Source organism: Oncorhynchus masou, chromosome 30 (genome assembly GCF_036934945.1).
Source record: "Oncorhynchus masou masou isolate Uvic2021 chromosome 30, UVic_Omas_1.1, whole genome shotgun sequence".
NCBI classification, from domain to species: Eukaryota; Metazoa; Chordata; class Actinopteri; order Salmoniformes; family Salmonidae; genus Oncorhynchus; species Oncorhynchus masou.
Window position 1 is genome coordinate 1699470 of NC_088241.1, and position 19111 is coordinate 1718580.

General features: G+C 43.3%; 1 protein-coding gene and 1 pseudogene across 1 annotated transcript; both read right to left on the reverse strand.

Annotated features, from left to right (window-relative positions):
- Positions 1-4590: 4590 nt before the first annotated feature.
- LOC135523040 (protein S100-A11-like) lies at positions 4591-5387 on the reverse strand. The gene is made up of 2 exons (XM_064949765.1): positions 5259-5387; positions 4591-4725 (listed from the first exon to the last, which is right to left on the reverse strand). The coding sequence occupies exons 1-2, from the start codon at positions 5385-5387 to the stop codon at positions 4591-4593; spliced, it is 264 nt and encodes an 87-aa protein (XP_064805837.1).
- Positions 5388-6700: 1313 nt separating this feature from the next.
- Positions 6701-18888, reverse strand: LOC135522994 (toll-like receptor 11; annotated as a pseudogene).
- Positions 18889-19111: the final 223 nt, after the last annotated feature.

Here is a 19111-nt window from a genome sequence, read left to right on the forward strand (position 1 = left end):
AGGGGGCCGTGTGCCTGGGAAAGAGCAAGGGAGATAGAAGGGGGAAGGGCTGCCAACAGATTCATTTTATTGTGTTAATAACTACTCTTTACGATATGAAACGTTGATTTGAACCTTCTGATCAACTAGTGGGTCAGGCGGCGCCCAACTGTCTGATTCATATCGCGTGATTTCTGGGGATTTTCTCGATTATATCGACTGATTGGTCCTGAATGGGGTTAATAACTACTCTATAGTTTGCTAGTTATTTTATGTTCATATTTACAATAGATGGTTTATTGTAGACTATAGCCTATAGTTTGATTCTAAAAACATAATAAAATGTATTTAGAAAAAATGTAACTATTTGTAGCCTTAATATGATAAACTTAGGTATGCTATTATGAACCCTCCACAAAACGTTAAGTTACTTAAAAATGACTTTCCACGGATCAATGTTAGGGATGGCTCAAATATTTTAGCCACCACATTGCATCAGCACCTTGAGTGAGCAAGTGTGAACAGGCAATAAGGTGTGTGTGTGTCTGTGCATGGTAGTAGACCGAGTCATATTTCCACCACACCCTTAAAGTCAACATCAGTTCGAGTTTATTCAACCACATTTCTCAGAGACACAAACCATAATGTATAATTATTCACAAAGCAAGGAGAAACTTAGTCATGTAGAACTCACAGCCAGATTCATTAAGAACATATTCACAGCCATGTTTTTAGTCAGTTTATTTACACGTAGGCTACATTCTCCCGTGGCATGTATTCATGGATGCCAAGGGAAGCCAGGCTTCCCCAAGAAATGGACAAAAAAACAAAAAACAGATACATTACTCTATCTTTTGTCTCTCTGTGTTTCATACGTTTTTTTCCTTCCATTCACAAGAGGTTGAATGGATCTCACCGGAGAAAGCAACCAAGCGAGCGAAACAGTGCCCCTCTGTCTCTGTATGTGTAGCCCATATATCTGATGCTGTCTCGTCAAAAAGTGAATATTGTTGCCGCCTGTAGCATTGAATGCAAGGGAAGCCAGTGAGCATTTGGCCTCCCTTGATAAAATTATACTCTGATTGGCTAAGTAAACTCAGCCGTGAATGGTCCTGGTCCATCCTAAAAAAGTGTCAAGGGAAGCCAGTTTGGATTTGGCTTCACACCAATAACATCACATCAAAAGCCAAACGTCATTGACAGAAAAAACTTGAATTGTTGCATCTCGTTGTGTTGTTGTCCTCTGGTGGCTAGCTAGCCAGCTAGCTAAAATGGTCACTTTCCTAAAATAGCCATGGATGGAGAGGGATTTGGACTTGTGGTTTTGCTTACAGTGCATTTGGAAAGTATTCAGAACCCTTGACCTTTTGCACATTTTGTTACATTACAGCCTTATTCTACACACAGTACTTCATAATGACAAAGCAAAAATAATTTTTAAAAATGTTTGCAAAAAAAAGATAAAACTGAAATATCACATTTACATAAGTATTCAGACCCTTTACTCAGTACTTCGTTGAAGCATCTTTGGCAGCGATTATAGCCTTGGGTCTTCTTGGGTATGATGGTACAAGCTTGACACACTGGTATTTGGGGAGTTTCTCCCATTTTTCTCTGCAGATCCTCTCAAGCTCTGTCAGATTGAATGGGGAGTGTCGCTGCACAACTATTTTCCGTCTAGAGATGTTAGATCTTGTTCAAGTCCGGTCTCTGGGTGGGCCACTCAAGGACATTCAGAGACTTGTCCTGAAGCCACTCCTGCGTTGTCTTGGCTGTGTGCTTAGGGTTGTTATGCTGTTGGAAGGTGAACCTTTGCCTCAGTCTGAGGTCCTGAGTGCTCTGGAGCAGGTTTTCATCAAGTATCTCTCTGTATTTTGCTCTGTAAATCATTCCCTCGATCCTGACTAATCTCCCAGTCCCTGCCGCTGAAAAACATCCCCACAGCAAGATGCTGCCAGCAACATGCTTCACCGTAGGGATGGTGCTAGGTTTCCTCCAGACGTGACGCTTGGAATTCAGGTCAAACGGTTCAACCTTGGTTTCATCAGACCAGAGCATCTTGTTTCTCATGGTCTGAGAGTCCTTTAGGTGCCTTTTGGCAAACTCCAAGCGGGCCGTCATGTGCCTTTTACTGAGGAGTGGCTTCCGTCTGGCCACTCTACAAAAAAGTCCTGATTGGTGGAGTGCTGTAGAGATGGTTGTTCTTCTGGAAGGTTCTACCATCTCCATAGAGGAACTCTGGAGCTCTGTCAGAGTGACCATTGAGTTCTTGGTCACCTCTCTGACAAAGGCCCTTCTCCCCTGATTGCTCAGTTTGGCCAGGCAGCCAGTTCTAGGAATAGTCTTGGTGTTTCCAAATCTTATTTAACCTCTATTTAACTAAGCAAGTCAGTTAAGAACATTCTTGTTTACAATGACGGCCTACCCCGGCCAAACCCGGATGACTTGAACCAGGGACTGTAGAGACGCCTCTCGCACTGAGATGCAGTGCCTTAGTCCGCTGCGCCGCTCGGGAGAACCATTTAAGAATGATGGAGGCCACTGTGTTCTTGTGGGCCTTCAATGCTGCAGAAATGTTTTGGTACCCTTCCCCAGATCTGTGCCTCAACACAATTCTGTCTTGGAGCTCTACGGGCAATTCCTATACGACCTCATGGCTTGGTTTTTGCTCTGACATGCACTGTCAACTGTGGGACCACATATAGACAGGTGTGTGCCTTTCCAAATCATGTCCAATCAATTGAATTTACCACACGTGGACTCCAATCAAGTTGTAGGAACATCCCAAAAATGATCAATGGAAACAGGATGCACCTGAACTCAATTTCGAGTCTCATAGCAAAGGGTCTGAATACTTACATAAATAAGGTATGTCTGTTTTTGTATTTGTAATACATTTGCAAAAATGTCTAAACCTGTTTTTGCTTTGTCATTACGCGGTATTGTGCGGAATAAGGCTGTAACGTAACTCTGAATACTTTCAGAATCCACTGTGATTCTGTGTTCTGGACAATGATTATAATGGCCATTCTGATCCAACCATAAAGTCATACATTGTGCCTCTGGCCTGAGAGGATGGAAGTTGTAGCTAGATGTAGTAGGCTAAAACAAGCTGACTAATCTTTGCCCATGAAGGGAAGTAAGGCTAGCAAGCAAGCATTTTAGCCAGCCTACAGGACAACAACAACTAAAAGCGTATACTGTAAGACAAAGTCAGACAGTTTCAGCAACATGAAAGAGAGGAAGATAGCATTGGTGTGTCTACAAGTAGGGTGAGTCAACATGTTTTTTTCTCCTTACGCACATACACACAGATTAAGTTGATTAGACTAAATTGTTTTTGGAATATTTTAGTTGTCACTGTATTAGACTAAGCATAGGTGAGTTGATGATGTTGAAATGGTGCTGGAATAGTGGAGGCTCCTGTTTTCTTTGTGATTTGCAGTAACTCTCCGGTGTTCTAAATCAATAGTTGTTTAGTAGTCCAAAAATGTCTAAAACATTAACTTGCTTTACCTTTAGCTGTAGGTGATGTTGCTGTACATGCAATGTGCTTTGTGGACTTCACTGGACAGAGGTCGCTATCCGAAAAGAAAAACAAACCACAGGGTAGCCTAGTGGTTAGAGTGTTGGACTAGGAACCGGAAGGTTGCAAGTTCAAATCCCCGAGCTGATAAGGTACTAATCTGTCGTTCTGCCCTGACCAGGCAGTTAACCCACTGTTCCCAGGCTGTCATTGAAAATAAGAATTTGTTCTTAACTGACTTGCCTGGTTAAATAAAGGTAAAATAAAAAAATTCTGCACTGTGTCTTCTCATTGTCTCGGCCTTAGGCCAACATATCACTGTGTCAAGGCATATGAACTAACAGGTTACAGAGCAAACAATGCAATTATCACAACACATAGGTTGTAATATGGCTTTTATTTTTCTGTCTCGGCTTCCCCATTGATGTTACCCACTCACTGCTACTGATTCCCCCTATAGCCTGGGAGCCAGATATTCTGCTGCTTTAGCCAATTCCTTCCCTGCTGCCATAGCAATCATCATTGGCTGAAGCAGTAAAACTCTAGGCTATGTCCACAATTCTTTACTCCTGCCTAGTGCCTATACGCTTAACAATGGTGTTTTTCTCTTTCTGTCCTACAGCCTTCTGTTCATTTGGCAAGAGGTACAACCTCCTGGAAAACACTAGCAGTCTCATTCACAACAGGGCCAGAATAAATTCTGCTTACACACCAAGTTCTACATTTACACAGACACAGTCCGATGACATCACTGCTCTGTGTGTGTGTATGCAGTATTAGTTTTAGTTTGGCGAGATAGAATTATACTTTCAAAACAAGGAGGGAATTCTGGCAGCGACAAAGGGAGAGAGAGAGAGAGAGAGAGAGAGAAAGAAAGAAAGAAAGAGGGAGGGAAGGAGGGGAGGTCAGGTAGACATAGATACTATAGTTTTATGATTCATCCATGTTTTATTTTGCTGGACCAATCCTCCATAGCTTTAGCAAACACTTGACAATTTAGAAACACAACATGGGGATAACCATACCACTAGAATAACTTATCATTGTAATCATATGGTAGTAACAGAACAAGACATGGAGACATCCTATTGGATAAAGCCGCCGTGTTGATTTGCTAGTTTCCCAATCAGCTGCCAGAACTCCAGGAAGGTGAGCTCTCCGTCGTTGTTCTCGTCAATTGAGTCCATGAGTCGGTCGATGACAGCTGGGTCATCAGCGTTCTACAGGGGGGCAATAAGGGCCGTCAGAATCACTAGTTAAGAGGCTTCCTTTCCTCTTCTCAGATTCAGAACCACACTGACTGATCTGATTATGATTGTCAGAAAAGCCATGTGACGAGAAGAAACCTTTCTACCATCTGTGGTCATGAGAAGGGAACAAGGAAATTAAGCTATTTGATGGGTGTCACTATTTGGCCATTCTAGAAAGGATGGCGGTACAGCACTTTACAAGCACAAATGTCTATTTTAGCCTGGCCATACTGATACACCACAGGAGGCAGAGGGTGGAAGGACGAGAGGCATCTCTGCAGTCTATGTCCCCATCTAGAGGAAATTAAGTGGACCACAAACTGATGTTGTGGCTCACCAACCCTGCTCCTAGAGAGCTAAAGGGGGGACGCTTTTGTTACAGCCCAGCACTAATCATCAAGCTGAATCAGTTGTATTATAGCTGGACTGAAATAAAAGCCTGTGATCACTGGTTATTATAGTATTACTCAAACGTTACCACAGTATAATTAACATGTAATTACCTTAACGAAGTTGGGGAGTTGTGTTTTGACCAGGCTCCGGAACTCATCTCTGCTCAGTGTGTCTGAGGATCCATCACTTCCAGCAAACGCCTTGAACTGGGACACGAGTACACCAATGGCTGACTCCATCACTGACAGAGAGAGAGAGGAAGAATGGAGAAGAGGTAGTGTTCTAATGGGACTAAACAGAATACAATACAGACACAGAGGAGAGGTTATTGAACTGAAAAATCATAAATACGTAGATAAAATACTACAGACCAAGTCAGGTCAACGACGGCATTGAGAAAAAACAGCAAGTGTTACAGAGGAGAGAGAAAGAGACGGGAGGACAGGAGACATTAAACAGAGAGGGAGATAAAAGATGTATATTCAACTTAGAGAAATATAGAGGTAGATGAGAATGATTAACTCACCTGGACACTGCTGCCGGTAGCTGAGGTGGTGAGTGTGTTGAGGTGGTACGTGTGCTGAGGTGGTGAGTGTGCTGAGGTGGTACGTGTGAAGGTAAGTTTCGCTCTCTTTCCCGCTCTTATACTCACCTCCTCTTCCTAAAATCAAGCCCCCCCCCATCTCTTGTAAATGTTTCTCATGTCATGGCGTCCATTCTGTCCACTTCAAGGTTAAGGTGTCTGTAATAGTGTAAGCTAAATTACCCCACACTGACCACTGGTTTCTTTCCATGACGTGATTATAGGATTTATACAACACTGAAAAGCCCTCACCTTCAGACAGGAAACCACACGTGTTCATTTAACCATTTATTATTAAAGATTACAATAAGTTAGTCTAGGCGTTAGGCTCTGCTCCTTCATGGTAGCTCACTGCTAGAGCATGCATAATGTTAAGCTAGTAATAATTACAGGCAGAGGGCAAGGTGTGCTATACCAATCACCCTGCAGGAAGGGAACACAGAACCTAACAGGTGGAGGCTGTGGTGGCTGGTGGGTAAGCAGAAAACAGACGTTACAGCAAGAACACCAGCACATAGCTTGTCTGTGGCAGCTATCATGGAAGTGTGTGCAGAACCTGGTGGACTAAATAGACCACCATATTAACGTAGAGTGATGATCTCATTGATGCAATATCAGCTGATGCAACACTCAGGTTTCCTGTCTGGCTGCCAAATGAATGTTAAGTCACTATGCTTATACTAAAACCTCTCAGGGCAGCTCTTCTGGTTTACTTGGCTTTGATCAGGACAAATCAACTTCATCAGCAGCAGAAATGAGGGATTGTGTATTGCATGTTTCACCCTTTGGCTTGCATTTAGAATATTCTATTGATTTGAGCCTGTCTTGATTCAAATCTAACATCAGTGTTATAAAGTCAGTTTTATTGTGAGTGTAGTTACGTGAGTCTCTCATTCTGACCAGAGTCAAAGGGTAGCAGATTATTCCCACCCTCTGGCATGAATGACATCTCCTCTCCTAGTCCAGCTATATCTGACATTAACCTCACAACTAATGAGACAGAGGAGTCTGAATCCAACTCCACTGAGTGAGGGGTTTGATGTGACATCATGCACGTATACATTCATGCTCACACACTCACAGGAAATGCACAGTTTCATTCCATTGCAGTTGAATGTCCGTTTAATAATTGAGCAAACACAGCGATGAGGATATAACTACAAAAACATATGTCCAACACGACTCTATTATCTTTAGATTTGACAATGACACACACACACACACACACACACACACACACACACACACACACACACACACACACACACACAGGGCTTTGTCTGAAGGTTTAGACTATTCCAAATCTTAAAAAGACACGTCCCCATTTATTCACGCAACACTGTAGAAATGCATCATCAGCATGATTAGTCAGCAGCTCTCACACAGACCAGGATGTCTTATTAACCCTCATCTCTCAGCCTGTAGCAATGGATCTCTAGTGATGACAAGACACTGTCCTTCTGCTGCAGAGGGTTAGAACCAACAGGCCCTGGGACTTAATGAGGAGAGGGCAGGGAGACAGCATACCACTTTCAAACACACACACAGACAAGGACTCTTGTAAGCATGCACACACATTTTCATCAGTATAGCTGAGACAGCAACTATACTATGTGGGTCTCTGCTTTAGATGGGAGGAGTGTTGCACTATAAAGCTACTGTAAAATCACATTGCATCAATGAAATACAGAGTACAACTGTCACGTTCGTTGTGAGGAGACCAAGGCGCAGCGTGGTAAGTGTACATTCTTAATTTATTAAAGAAATGCAACACTGAACAAACTAACAAAACGTGAAGCTAATACAAATAGTGCAGACAGGCAACTAAACATAGAATAAGAACCCACAAATACCCAAGGAAACATGGCTACCTAAATATGGTCCCCAATTAGAGACAATGATAAACAGCTGCCTCTGATTGGGAACAAATTCAGGCCACCATAAACCTACATATGCCTAGACTTACAAACACCCCATAACATACAAAAACCCTAGACAACACAAAACCTAAATAATAAAGAAAACGTAGATAACTAAGGTCAGGGCGTGACAGCAACATGTATTAAAACAAATGGTCATATACAGGAAACAATATCTAACCAATTGAAATGTGTTGTTTCCATGGGAGAATGTTTAGCATATTAATGTTGTCTTTGATGCTAAAATACACACAGCACAGATCCAAGAACAGTTAATTGAACAATCAGTGAATGAAAGAAAGAAAGGAAATGAAGGAAAGGTAGCCTAGCGTTTAAGAGCATTGGGCCAGTAACTGGTTAGAATCCCAGATCCGACTAAGTGAAACATATGCCGACGTGCCCTTGAGCAAGGCACTGAACCCAGTAAGTCGCTCTTAATGAGAGCGTCTGATAAGTGGAAGGCAAAGAAATCAATGTCAAAATATTATGCAAAAACAAAGCCCAGAAAGGAGTCCCTTGACGTCACCCTTATCTGAGATCAGTAGCGAACACTCTCTCTCTCTAAACATAGATCATCACGTGGAACATGCAGATGACTTCAGGATGCTTCCGGAGGATCATGCTGCAAAATGAACGTAGAATGAAAGGACATTTGAAAACACATACAGTATGTTATATACTGTAACAGTGCTAGGGTCAGGTTGACCTTCTGTGTAACTGAGTTACAAAGTTACTCATTACAGTGGAGTAGTTACACTTCAGGTAGATGACTTTCATGAGAACAGCAGGACAAATGGTGCAATGTCTGATCTGACCCCTTCTCTCACCAGTTCGTCTGTGTCGCTCTCTGCGATGTTTCGTCGTAAACGCTCCCAGAACGTTACCCTCTCGTCCTCATCCTGGGGCAAGTCCAGGTAGGTCCGGGTTCTGGCCAGCTTAGCCAGTCTGCAACACAAACACCCAGTACATCATATCACTACTGTTCATATCACTACTGTTCATATCATTTGAGGGAGGGAGAGAAAGACAGAGGGAGATACAGTAATGACATTGTGAGGGAGGGAGAGACAGACAGAGGGAGATACAGTAATGACATTGTGAGGGAGGGAGAGAAAGACAGAGGGAGATACAGTAATGACATTGTGAGGGAGGGAGATAAAGACAGAGGGAGATGGAGATACAGTAATGAGAAACAGACAGAGAGATCTTAACTCAAATGTTTACTGTTACTATACCTACCTCGGCCTAAACATCAGCACCACATGTAACTTCCACAAAGCTCTGAACGATCTGTGAGACAAGGCAAGAAGCGCTTTCTACGCCATCAAAAGGAATATCAAATTTGACATCCAAATTATGAACTGGCTTTAAAATACTTGAATCAGTTATAGAACCCATTGCCCTTTATGGTTGTGAAGTCTGGGGTCCGCTCACCAACCAAGAATTCACAAAATGGGACAAACACCAAATTGAGACTCTGCATGCAGAATTCTGCAAAAACATCCTCTGTGTACAACGTAAAACATCAGATAATGCATGCAGAGCAGAATTAGGCTGATACCCGCTAATGGTTAAAATCCAGAAAAGAGAAATTCTACAACCACCTAAAAGCAAGTGATTCCCAAACCTTCCATAACAAAGCCATCACCTGCACAGAAATGAACCCAGAGAAGAGTCCCCTAAGCTGGTCCTGGGGTTCTGTTCACAAACACACCCCACAGAGCCCCAGGACAGCAACACAAGTATACCCAACCAAATCATCAGAAAACAAAAAGATAATTACTTGATACTTTGGAAAGAATTGACCCAAAAACTAGAATGCTATTTGGCCCTAAACAGACTGTACACAGTGGCAGAATACCTGACCACTGTGACTGAACCAAACTTAAGGAAAGCTTTGACTATGTACAGACTCAGTGAGCATAGCCTTGCTATTGAGACGTCGCCATAGGCAGACCTGGTTCTCAAGAGGAGACACTGCCCACAGTGTGCCATCACAGCAGCAACATTTGTGAACTGTTTCCACAAGAAAAGGGGTTGTACAACCCATATTTATGTTTATTTAATTCCCCTTTCGTTCTTTAACTATTTGCACATCGTTATATCACTGTATATAGCCATTAAATGACATTCGGAATGTCTCTATTTTAAAAAAACTTTTATGAGTAATGTTTACTGTTCATTTTTTATTGTTTATTATGTATTTCACTTGCTTTGGCAATGTAAACATATGTTCCCCATGCCAAAAAAAGCCCTTTTAATTGAATTGAATTGAGAGCGAGAGCTACAGTAATGTGGAAAACAGCATTGGCAGTAACACGTGATGCCATCACTAGAAGGATCTCTAAATGTGAAGGTAGAGACACCAGGGTCATTATCAGTAGGCATGAAACTAAAAGCGGTTGGAAAAACGATCAATCAATGAATGATTCGATTGATGGACCAGTAGCTAGTTGGTACCCTGGTGAGGAAGTTGAGTCGACAGTTGATCAGCACTAGGCTCCTGAGCTCCGTCAGGTTCCTGAAGGTAACACTGGGGTCTGTGCGGGTGGAGAAGTTGAGGTTGGTCAGTTTGAGCCTCTTCAGCTTTCGTAGCTGGTTGATGGTGGTGTAGGGGGTGGCAAACTTCTCAGGGTTGGCTGAGAACTCAAACGATTCCAGGGGGAGGAAGTAGGGGGCCAGGAAAAGGTTGCTGCAGTCAAATGTTGTCCCCTCGCCCACCTATTTTCAGAATATGTGTATTACTAAGATTACAGGACAGTTACTGGTAGCTAGCCAGATCAGTGTCTGCTGCAGCCAAGTCCTTCAGCACAACGTTGTTGAGGCATGACAATAACATGAATTGGCGGTAGCAAAAACTTATCTGGCTTGCTACCAGTATGATACATTTTCCTGTACAAGATCTGCTGCTTAGCTATAAAGCAGTGTTCTTCAATCCTGGTCCTGTGGAACCACAGCTTCACATAAGTTGATCAGGTGAACCAACCCACTGGGCACAGACATCATTTGGTTGTCAACTAATGTGAATTGAACATGAAATCAACAACGAATGTCACCATGTCATTAGATTTAGGTTAAAGGTTTGGTGAAGAAAATACTAAATGTTCTTAGGTTGATGACTTTTTGCAAATCCAATCAGTTTTCCACTTTATTTCATCGTCATTACAGATATATTGTTGTTGCTTGAAATGATGTGGAAAGAACATTGATTCAATTAGTTTTTGCCCAGTGGGAAGCGTGTTAGTACTGGAGGAAGGAGCAATAGCCTGCACACCTTTACTTTCGCCAGGACCATGGTTGAAGATTACTGCTAGACATCACATTGAGATACAACACAGTAACTCCTCATCCTGGCCCACCTTCAGCTCTCGGACCATGGGGAACATGTTGTTTTCACAGTCAGAGGACTGGATCATCTTCCCTCTGAGTTCCAGGACCATGGGGAACTCAGGAGCGGGAACATAGGTAGGTTCCGGGGCCTGTGTTGATGAGGAGGTGCTGGAGCTTGGTGGGAAAGCCCAGGAACAGCATGTTGAGGTAGAGCTGGTAGATAATGTCTATCTCTCCCAGGCTGAGGTCTTGTAGTCGATGCTGTCTACGGAACACCCCATGTTCCCTGCCAGGAGGAGAACCTACAGTCACATCATCAATAATTGATTACCAAAATCTGTTTCCCCTCCAAACATATAGCAGTTAGTACATCAACACAAATATCCTGATCTGACCTCTAGAGCAGGCAGACCCTCAAAGTCGTCTTCTCCCAGCAGGGAGGTTTTGTTGTGGGTGAGGTCGAGGACAAGGAGGAGCGGCATCCCCTGGAGAGCCCGGTGGGCCAGGGAGGAGATATGGTTCCCACTCAGATCCAAATGCTCCAGCAGGAGCATACAGGAGAACTGAGAATGAGTATGATGTTTGTCATGATCATCGCCATACTGATTTCATATAGCATCACACAAATATCTCAAGTCAAATACATTTGTATCTCAGTTAGTTGATGTAAAGACATTAAACAGAAGTGACACAGACTGCCCTGATCAGTGGTGATCTCAGTGGAGGTGGTTGTCATGGAGAATGAGAGAGGAGAGCTGAGGTTCCTCCCCTTCCCCATTAGACCGGTACCAGTCCAGAACCCCAGGTCCATACCAGACAGATCCTCAGAAGTCACAGACAGCTGCCTCAGACCAGGACCACACCTACAGAGTCAGGGTTAGCATATTACAACATTAGCCTGTTTGACAGATCTGTTCCTGTGCTCATTTGTTGTTCATAGTCATGGCAATTAATTTTCACATTCAAAAGATCAATTGGATTGCTGTAGCTCAGTAGGTAGAGCATGGCACTAGTAATGGCAGGATAGTGGATTCCATTCCTGGGACCACCCATACGTAAAATGTATGAACGCATGACTGTAAGTCGCTTTCAAATCAAATTGTATCAGTCAAATGCGGTCAAATTTAACAGTGGAATGTTTACACACGAGCCCCTAACCAACAATACAGCTTAAAGAAAAATATATGAATAAGAAATTAAAGTAAGAAGTAATTAAAGACTGCAGTAAAACGTCTGGGTAGCAATTTGATTAGATGCTCAGGAGTCTTATGGCTTGGGAGAAGAAGCTGTTTAGAAGCCTCTTTGACCTAGACTTGGCACTCCGGTACCGCTTGCCGTGTGGTAGCAGAGAGAACAGTCTATGACTAGGGTGGATGGAGTCTTTCAATGTTTAGGGCATTCCTATGGTATAGAGTTCGTGGATGGCAGGAAGCTTAGCCCCAGTGAGGTACTGGGCCGTACGCACTACCCTCTGTAATGCCTTGCGGTTGGAGGCCATGCAGTTGCCATACCAGGCAGTGATGCAACAAGGCAGGATTTTGTCGATGGTGCAGCTGTAGAACCTTTTGAGGATCTGAGGACCCATGCCAAATCTTTTCAGTCTCCTGAGGGGGAATAGGTTTTGTCGTGCCCTCTTCACAGCTGTCTTGGTGTGCTTGGACCATATTAGTTTGTTGGTGATGTGGACAAAATTGTCTGCTAAATGGCATATATTATTGTATATTACAACTGCTTGGTTACCAGCCTGTTTATGCTTTATCCAACTCCTTTGAGTCTGATCAGAAACCAGGCCCCCAGAAAACCATAGACTAGACCCGGGGTACCCAACTCCAACCCCACGAGGTCCGGAGTCTGCTGCCTTCTGTTCTACCCGATCATTAATTACACACACCTGATGTCACAGTTCTAAATCAGTCCCTGATTAGAGGGGAACAATGAATCAAATGCAGTGGTACTGGCTTTGAGGTCCAGAGTTGAGTTTGAGGGAACTAGACCATTCTAAAGCGACTCACCTCTTCATGACCTCTGCAGTGAAGGCTGTGATCAGGGCCAGGCGCAGATCCAAGGACTCCACTCCATGTTTTACTACCAGAGTACACAGGTCAGACAGGCTGGGGGTGAACTGTCTCAAGGTGTAACTGGACAGGTAGAGCTTGTTAACCCTCCCCATGCCAGACCCCCACAGCTGGCCCACCCAGACATCCACCATAGACAGGGACAGTCTGGACAGGTTCTGGAACACAGACAGAGACTTCGGCTCTACCCTCCGCACCGGGTTTCCACTCAGATCCAGGATCCTGGACAGGAGCACCGTGGGCCACGGATTGGATGGATGGAGCTGACCATGCTGCCGGGCAGCTCCAGGGTGTCTAGTTTCTCCATCCCAGGGGAGAGGAGACAGAACATTTCCCCCAGGTCTCTCACTCCAGCCCGGTCCACCCTCAGGCTCCTCACCCGTACCAGGAGATCCAGCAGAGTAGGGGGGGCTAGGGCCAGACTTATCCCTGCCAGGGTGAGCTCCTCCAGGCTAGAAAGGCCCGGGAACACCCCTGGCTCCAGAGTGACGTTCACTCCCCCCCAGGAGGAGGAGACGAGGATGTGGAGGAACCTTAGTTTGGGCAGACCAGCGAAGGCCCCTGAGGTCACCTGTGAAAAAAGGGGATACACACATCTAGGATTAAAAATATGGGCTGAATCAATACATAACAGCTATACATATGCGCACACACACACACACACCTTTGCCAGGTGTGAGCCATCCAAATAGAGGTGCTCCAGGAGGGGAATGTGAGAGAAGGACTGCAGGCAGGGAGGAGGAGGAGTGAAGGATACAAAGAGAACGCACATCAGGAAACACCTCCTCCAGCCCAGACCTGAGATAAAGAAAGATAAGTGATATATATATATATATGTATATATATATATATATATAACCAGTCTAAAGTTTGAACACACCTACTCATTCAAGGGTTTTTCTTTATTTTTACTATTTTCTTCATTGTTGTAATGAATACGATGGGAGACAGAGAGCTGGTTTCAAGCGCAAGGCGCAGCAGGTGTTCATTTGTAAAGGACCACAGGAGGAGGCAGGTAGCTTGTTCCAGGGGCAGGCAGAAGGTCATACACAGGGGGTCCAAAAAGGCAACAGTACAGGCATGGAGAAGGCTAATGACGTAGTGCAGGAGATCAGGCGTACAGTACAAGCAGGGAATAGGCGTTGTTAGTGAGGATGGCCAAAACTATGGTACACGGGAGGACTAATACGGAAAACACCAGAGCTCCGAATAGAAAAGTGTATCAAAACAAACAATACCTCACAGTGATGGGGTGCAAAGAACTGAACTAAATAGTGTGTGTAAATGACATACAGGTCTGTGAACAGGTGATCAGAGTTCAGGTGATTGGGATCTGGAGAATGAGCTGCGTTCAGGGGATCTGTGTGTTTGAGAGTGTGAGTTGGAAACAGACGTTACAATTGTAGAATAATAGTGAAGACATCAAAACTATGAAATAACACATATGGAATCATGTCGTAACCAAAAAAAGTGTTATGTGAACACTTGTTGGCTGCTTTTTCTTCACTCTGCGGTCCAACTCATCCCAAACAATCTCAATTTTGGTTGAGGTCAGGTGATTGTGGAGGCCAGGTCATCTAAGTCAGCACTCTCCTTCTTGGTCAAATAGCCCTTACACACCCTGGAGGTGTGTTGGGTCATTGTCCTGTTGAAAAACAAATGATAGTACCACTAAGCACAAACCAGATGGGATGGTGTATTGCTGCAGAATGCTGTGGTAACCATGCTGGTTAAGTGTGCCTTGAATTCTAAATAAATCACTGACAGTGTCACCATAAAAGCACCCCCACACCATCACACCTCCTCCATGCTTCACGGTGAGAACCACACGTGGAGATGATCCGTTCACCTACTCTGCATCTCACAAAGACACTGCGGTTGGAACCAAAAATCTCAAATTTGACTTATCAGACCAAAGGACAGATTTCCACCGGACGAATGTCCAATGCTCATGTTTCTAGGCCCAAGCAAATCGCTTCTTATCATTGGTGTCCTTCGGTAATGGTTTCTTTGCAGCAAGCCTGATTCACACAGTCCTCTGAACAGTTGATGTTGAGATGAGTCTGCTACTTGAACTCTGTGAAGCATTTATTTGGGCTTTCATTTCTGAGGCTGGTAACTCTAATGAACTTGTCCTCCGCAGCAGAGGTAACTCTGAGTCTTCCTTACCTGTGGCGGTCCTCATGAGAGTCAGTTTCCGCATAGCGCTTGATGGTTTTTGCGACTGCACTTGAAGAAACATTCAAAACTCTTGACATTTTCTGGATTGACTGACCATCTCTTAAAGTAATGGACTGTCATTTCTCTTTGCTTATTTGAGCTGTTAATAATATGGGCTATCTTCTGTATACCATCCCTACCTTGTCACAACACAATTGATAGGCTCAAACGCATTAAGGAAAGAAATTCCGCAAATGAACTTTTAACAAGGCACACCTGTTAATTGAAATGCATTCCAGGCGACTATGAAGCTGGTTGAGAGAATGCAAAGAGTGTGCAAAGCTGTCATCAAGTCAAACGGTGGCAACTTTGAAGAATCTTAAATATATTTGGATTTGTTTAACACTTTTTTGGTTACTGCATGATTCCATATGTGTTATTTCATAGTTTGGATATCTTCACTATAAATCCACAATGTAGAACATTTTAAAAACAAGAAAGAAAACCACTTGAATGAGGTGTGTCAAAACTTTGACTTATATATATATATATATATATACAGTGCCTTCAAACATAAAGATATAAAACTGTATTTTTTTGTGAAGAATCAACAACAAGTGGGACACAATCATGAAGTGGAACGACATTTATTGGATATTTCAAACTTTTTTAACAAATCAAAAACTGAAATATTGGGCGTGCAAAATTATTCAGCCCCTTTACTTTCAGTGCAGCAAACTCTCTCCAGAAGTTCAGTGAGGATCTCTGAATGATCCAATGTTGACCTAAATGACTAATGATGATAAATACAATCCACTTGTGTGTAATCAAGTCTCCGTATAAATGCACCTGCACTGTGATAGTCTCAGAGGTCCGTTAAAAGCGCAGAGAGCATCATGAAGAACAAGGAACACACCAGGCAGGTCCAAGATACTGTTGTGAAGAAGTTTAAAGCCGGATTTGGATACAAAAAGATTTCCCAAGCTTTAAACATCCCAAGGAGCACTGTGCAAGTGATAATATTGAAATGGAAGGAGTATCAGACCACTGCAAATCTACCAACACCTGGCCTTCCCTCTAAACTTTCAGCTCATACAAGGAGAAGACTGATCAGAGATGCAGCCAAGAGGCCCATGATCACTCTGGATGAACTGCAGAGATCTACAGCTAAGGTGGGAGACTCTGTCCATAGGACAACAATCAGTTGTATATTGCACAAATCTGGCCTTTATGGAAGAGTGGCAAGAAGAAAGCCATTTCTTAAAGATATCCATAAAAAGTGTTGTTTAAAGTTTGCCACAAGCCACCTGGGAGACACACCAAACATGTGGAAGAAGGTGCTCTGGTCAGATGAAACCAAAATTGAACTTTTTGGCAACAATGCAAAACGTTATGTTTGGCGTAAAAGCAACACAGCTCATCACCCTGAACACACCATACCCACTGTCAAACATGGTGGTGGCAGCATCATGGTTTGGGCCTGCTTTTCTTCAGCAGGGACAGGGAAGATGGTTAAAATTGATGGGAAGATGGATGGAGCCAAATACAGGACCATTCTGGAAGAAAACCTGATGGAGTCTGCAAAAGACCTGAGACTGGGACGGAGATTTGTCTTCCAACAAGACAATGATCCAAAACATAAAGCAAAATCTACAATGGAATGGTTCAAAAATAAACATATCCAGGTGTTAGAATGGCCAAGTCAAAGTCCAGACCTGAATCCAATCAAGAATCTGTGGAAAGAACTGAAAACTGCTTTTCACAAATGCTCTCCATCCACCCTCACTGAGCTCGAGCTGTGTTGCAAGGAGGAATGGGAAAAAATGTCAGTCTCTCGATGTGCAAAACTGATAGACATACCCCAAGCGACTTACAGCTGTAATCGCAGCAAAAGGTGGCGCTACAAAGTATTAACTTAAGGGGGCTGAATAATTTTGCACGCCCAATTTTTCAGTTTTTGATTTGTTAAAAAAGTTTGAAATACCCAATAAATGTCGTTCCACTTCATGATTGTGTCCCACTTGTTGTTGATTCTTCACAAAAAAATACAGTTTTATATCTTTATGTTTGAAGCCTGAAATGTGGCAAAAGGTTGCAAAGTTCAAGGGGGCCGAATACTTTCGCAAGGCACTGTATACACACACACACACACACATACATACATGGGCTTTTTTAAAACAGGTCTCCCCCTGTCTGTTTGCCCACAGAGCATATCTGACTACAAACTACTTTGAAACTACAAAAAATATTTTGTATGAGGATGTAATATTGTATAGTGCTGGTCTGTTCTATTGTCCTGGTTGTATTGTAACCTACCTGAGGTCAGTGATCTCTGTTCTATTGTCCTGGTTGTATGTAACCTACCTGAGGTCAGTGATCTGTTCTATTGTCCTGGTTGTATGTAACCTACCTGAGGTCAGTGATCTGTCTATTGTCCTGGTTGTATTGTAACCTACCTGAGGTCAGTGATCTGTTCTATTGTCCTGGTTGTATTGTAACCTACCTGAGGTCAGTGATCTGTTCTATTGTCCTGGTTGTATGTAACCTACCTGAGGTTAGTGATCTCTGTTCTATTGTCCTGGTTGTATGTAACCTACCTGAGGTCAGTGATCTGTTCTATTGTCCTGGTTGTATGTAACCTACCTGAGGTCAGTGATCTGTTCTATTGTCCTGGTTGTATGTAACCTACCTGAGGTCAGTGATCTGTCTATTGTCCTGGTTGTATTGTAACCTACCTGAGGTCAGTGATCTGTCTATTGTCCTGGTTGTATGTAACCTACCTGAGGTCAGTGATCTGTTCTATTGTCCTGGTTGTATTGTAACCTACCTGAGGTCAGTGATCTGTTCTATTGTCCTGGTTGTATGTAACCTACCTGAGGTTAGTGATCTCTGTTCTATTGTCCTGGTTGTATGTAACCTACCTGAGGTCAGTGATCTGTTCTATTGTCCTGGTTGTATGTAACCTACCTGAGGTCAGTGATCTGTTCTATTGTCCTGGTTGTATGTAACCTACCTGAGGTCAGTGATCTGTTCTATTGTCCTGGTTGTATTGTAACCTACCTGAGGTCAGTGATCTGTTCTATTGTCCTGGTTGTATGTAACCTACCTGAGGTTAGTGATCTCTGTTCTATTGTCCTGGTTGTATGTAACCTACCTGAGGTCAGTGATCTGTTCTATTGTCCTGGTTGTATGTAACCTACCTGAGGTCAGTGATCTGTTCTATTGTCCTGGTTGTATGTAACCTACCTGAGGTCAGTGATCTGTTCTATTGTCCTGGTTGTATGTAACCTACCTGAGGTTAGTGATCTCTGTTCTATTGTCCTGGTTGTATGTAACCTACCTGAGGTTAGTGATCTCTGTTCTATTGTCCTGGTTGTCTGTAACCTACCTGAGGTTAGTGATCTCTGTTCTATTGTCCTGGTTGTCTGTAACCTACCTGAGGTTAGTGATCTGTTCTATTGTCCTGGTTGTATGTAACCTACCTGAGGTCAGTGATCTCTGTGCACTCAGCATAGGGTCCCAGGCCAGGCTTTAGGGAACACTGTATGAACCCTCCGATGTCTTTCTGTACATACATATCCTCCTCATAGCAGTCACAGTGACGCCTGATCACCCCTTCTGCTCCGTCACACACACTCACACCGGGCCTCCGCACCCAAAACACAAACGTCATTCTTGGTGTTAGACCTAAATGAAACACAGAACATTTATGTTACAGCACACTTTTTATTAGAACTACATGGCATACAGTACTTACATAATCCTCATAACAATCACCTAATTAACAATCCTTAAATTCCAAGTACATACCAGCTGATAGGAAACCGAAATGGACTATACAAGTGAAGAACAGGACAGTCAGAGTGAAGTAGGACAGCTCACCTCAGTGTTCAGTG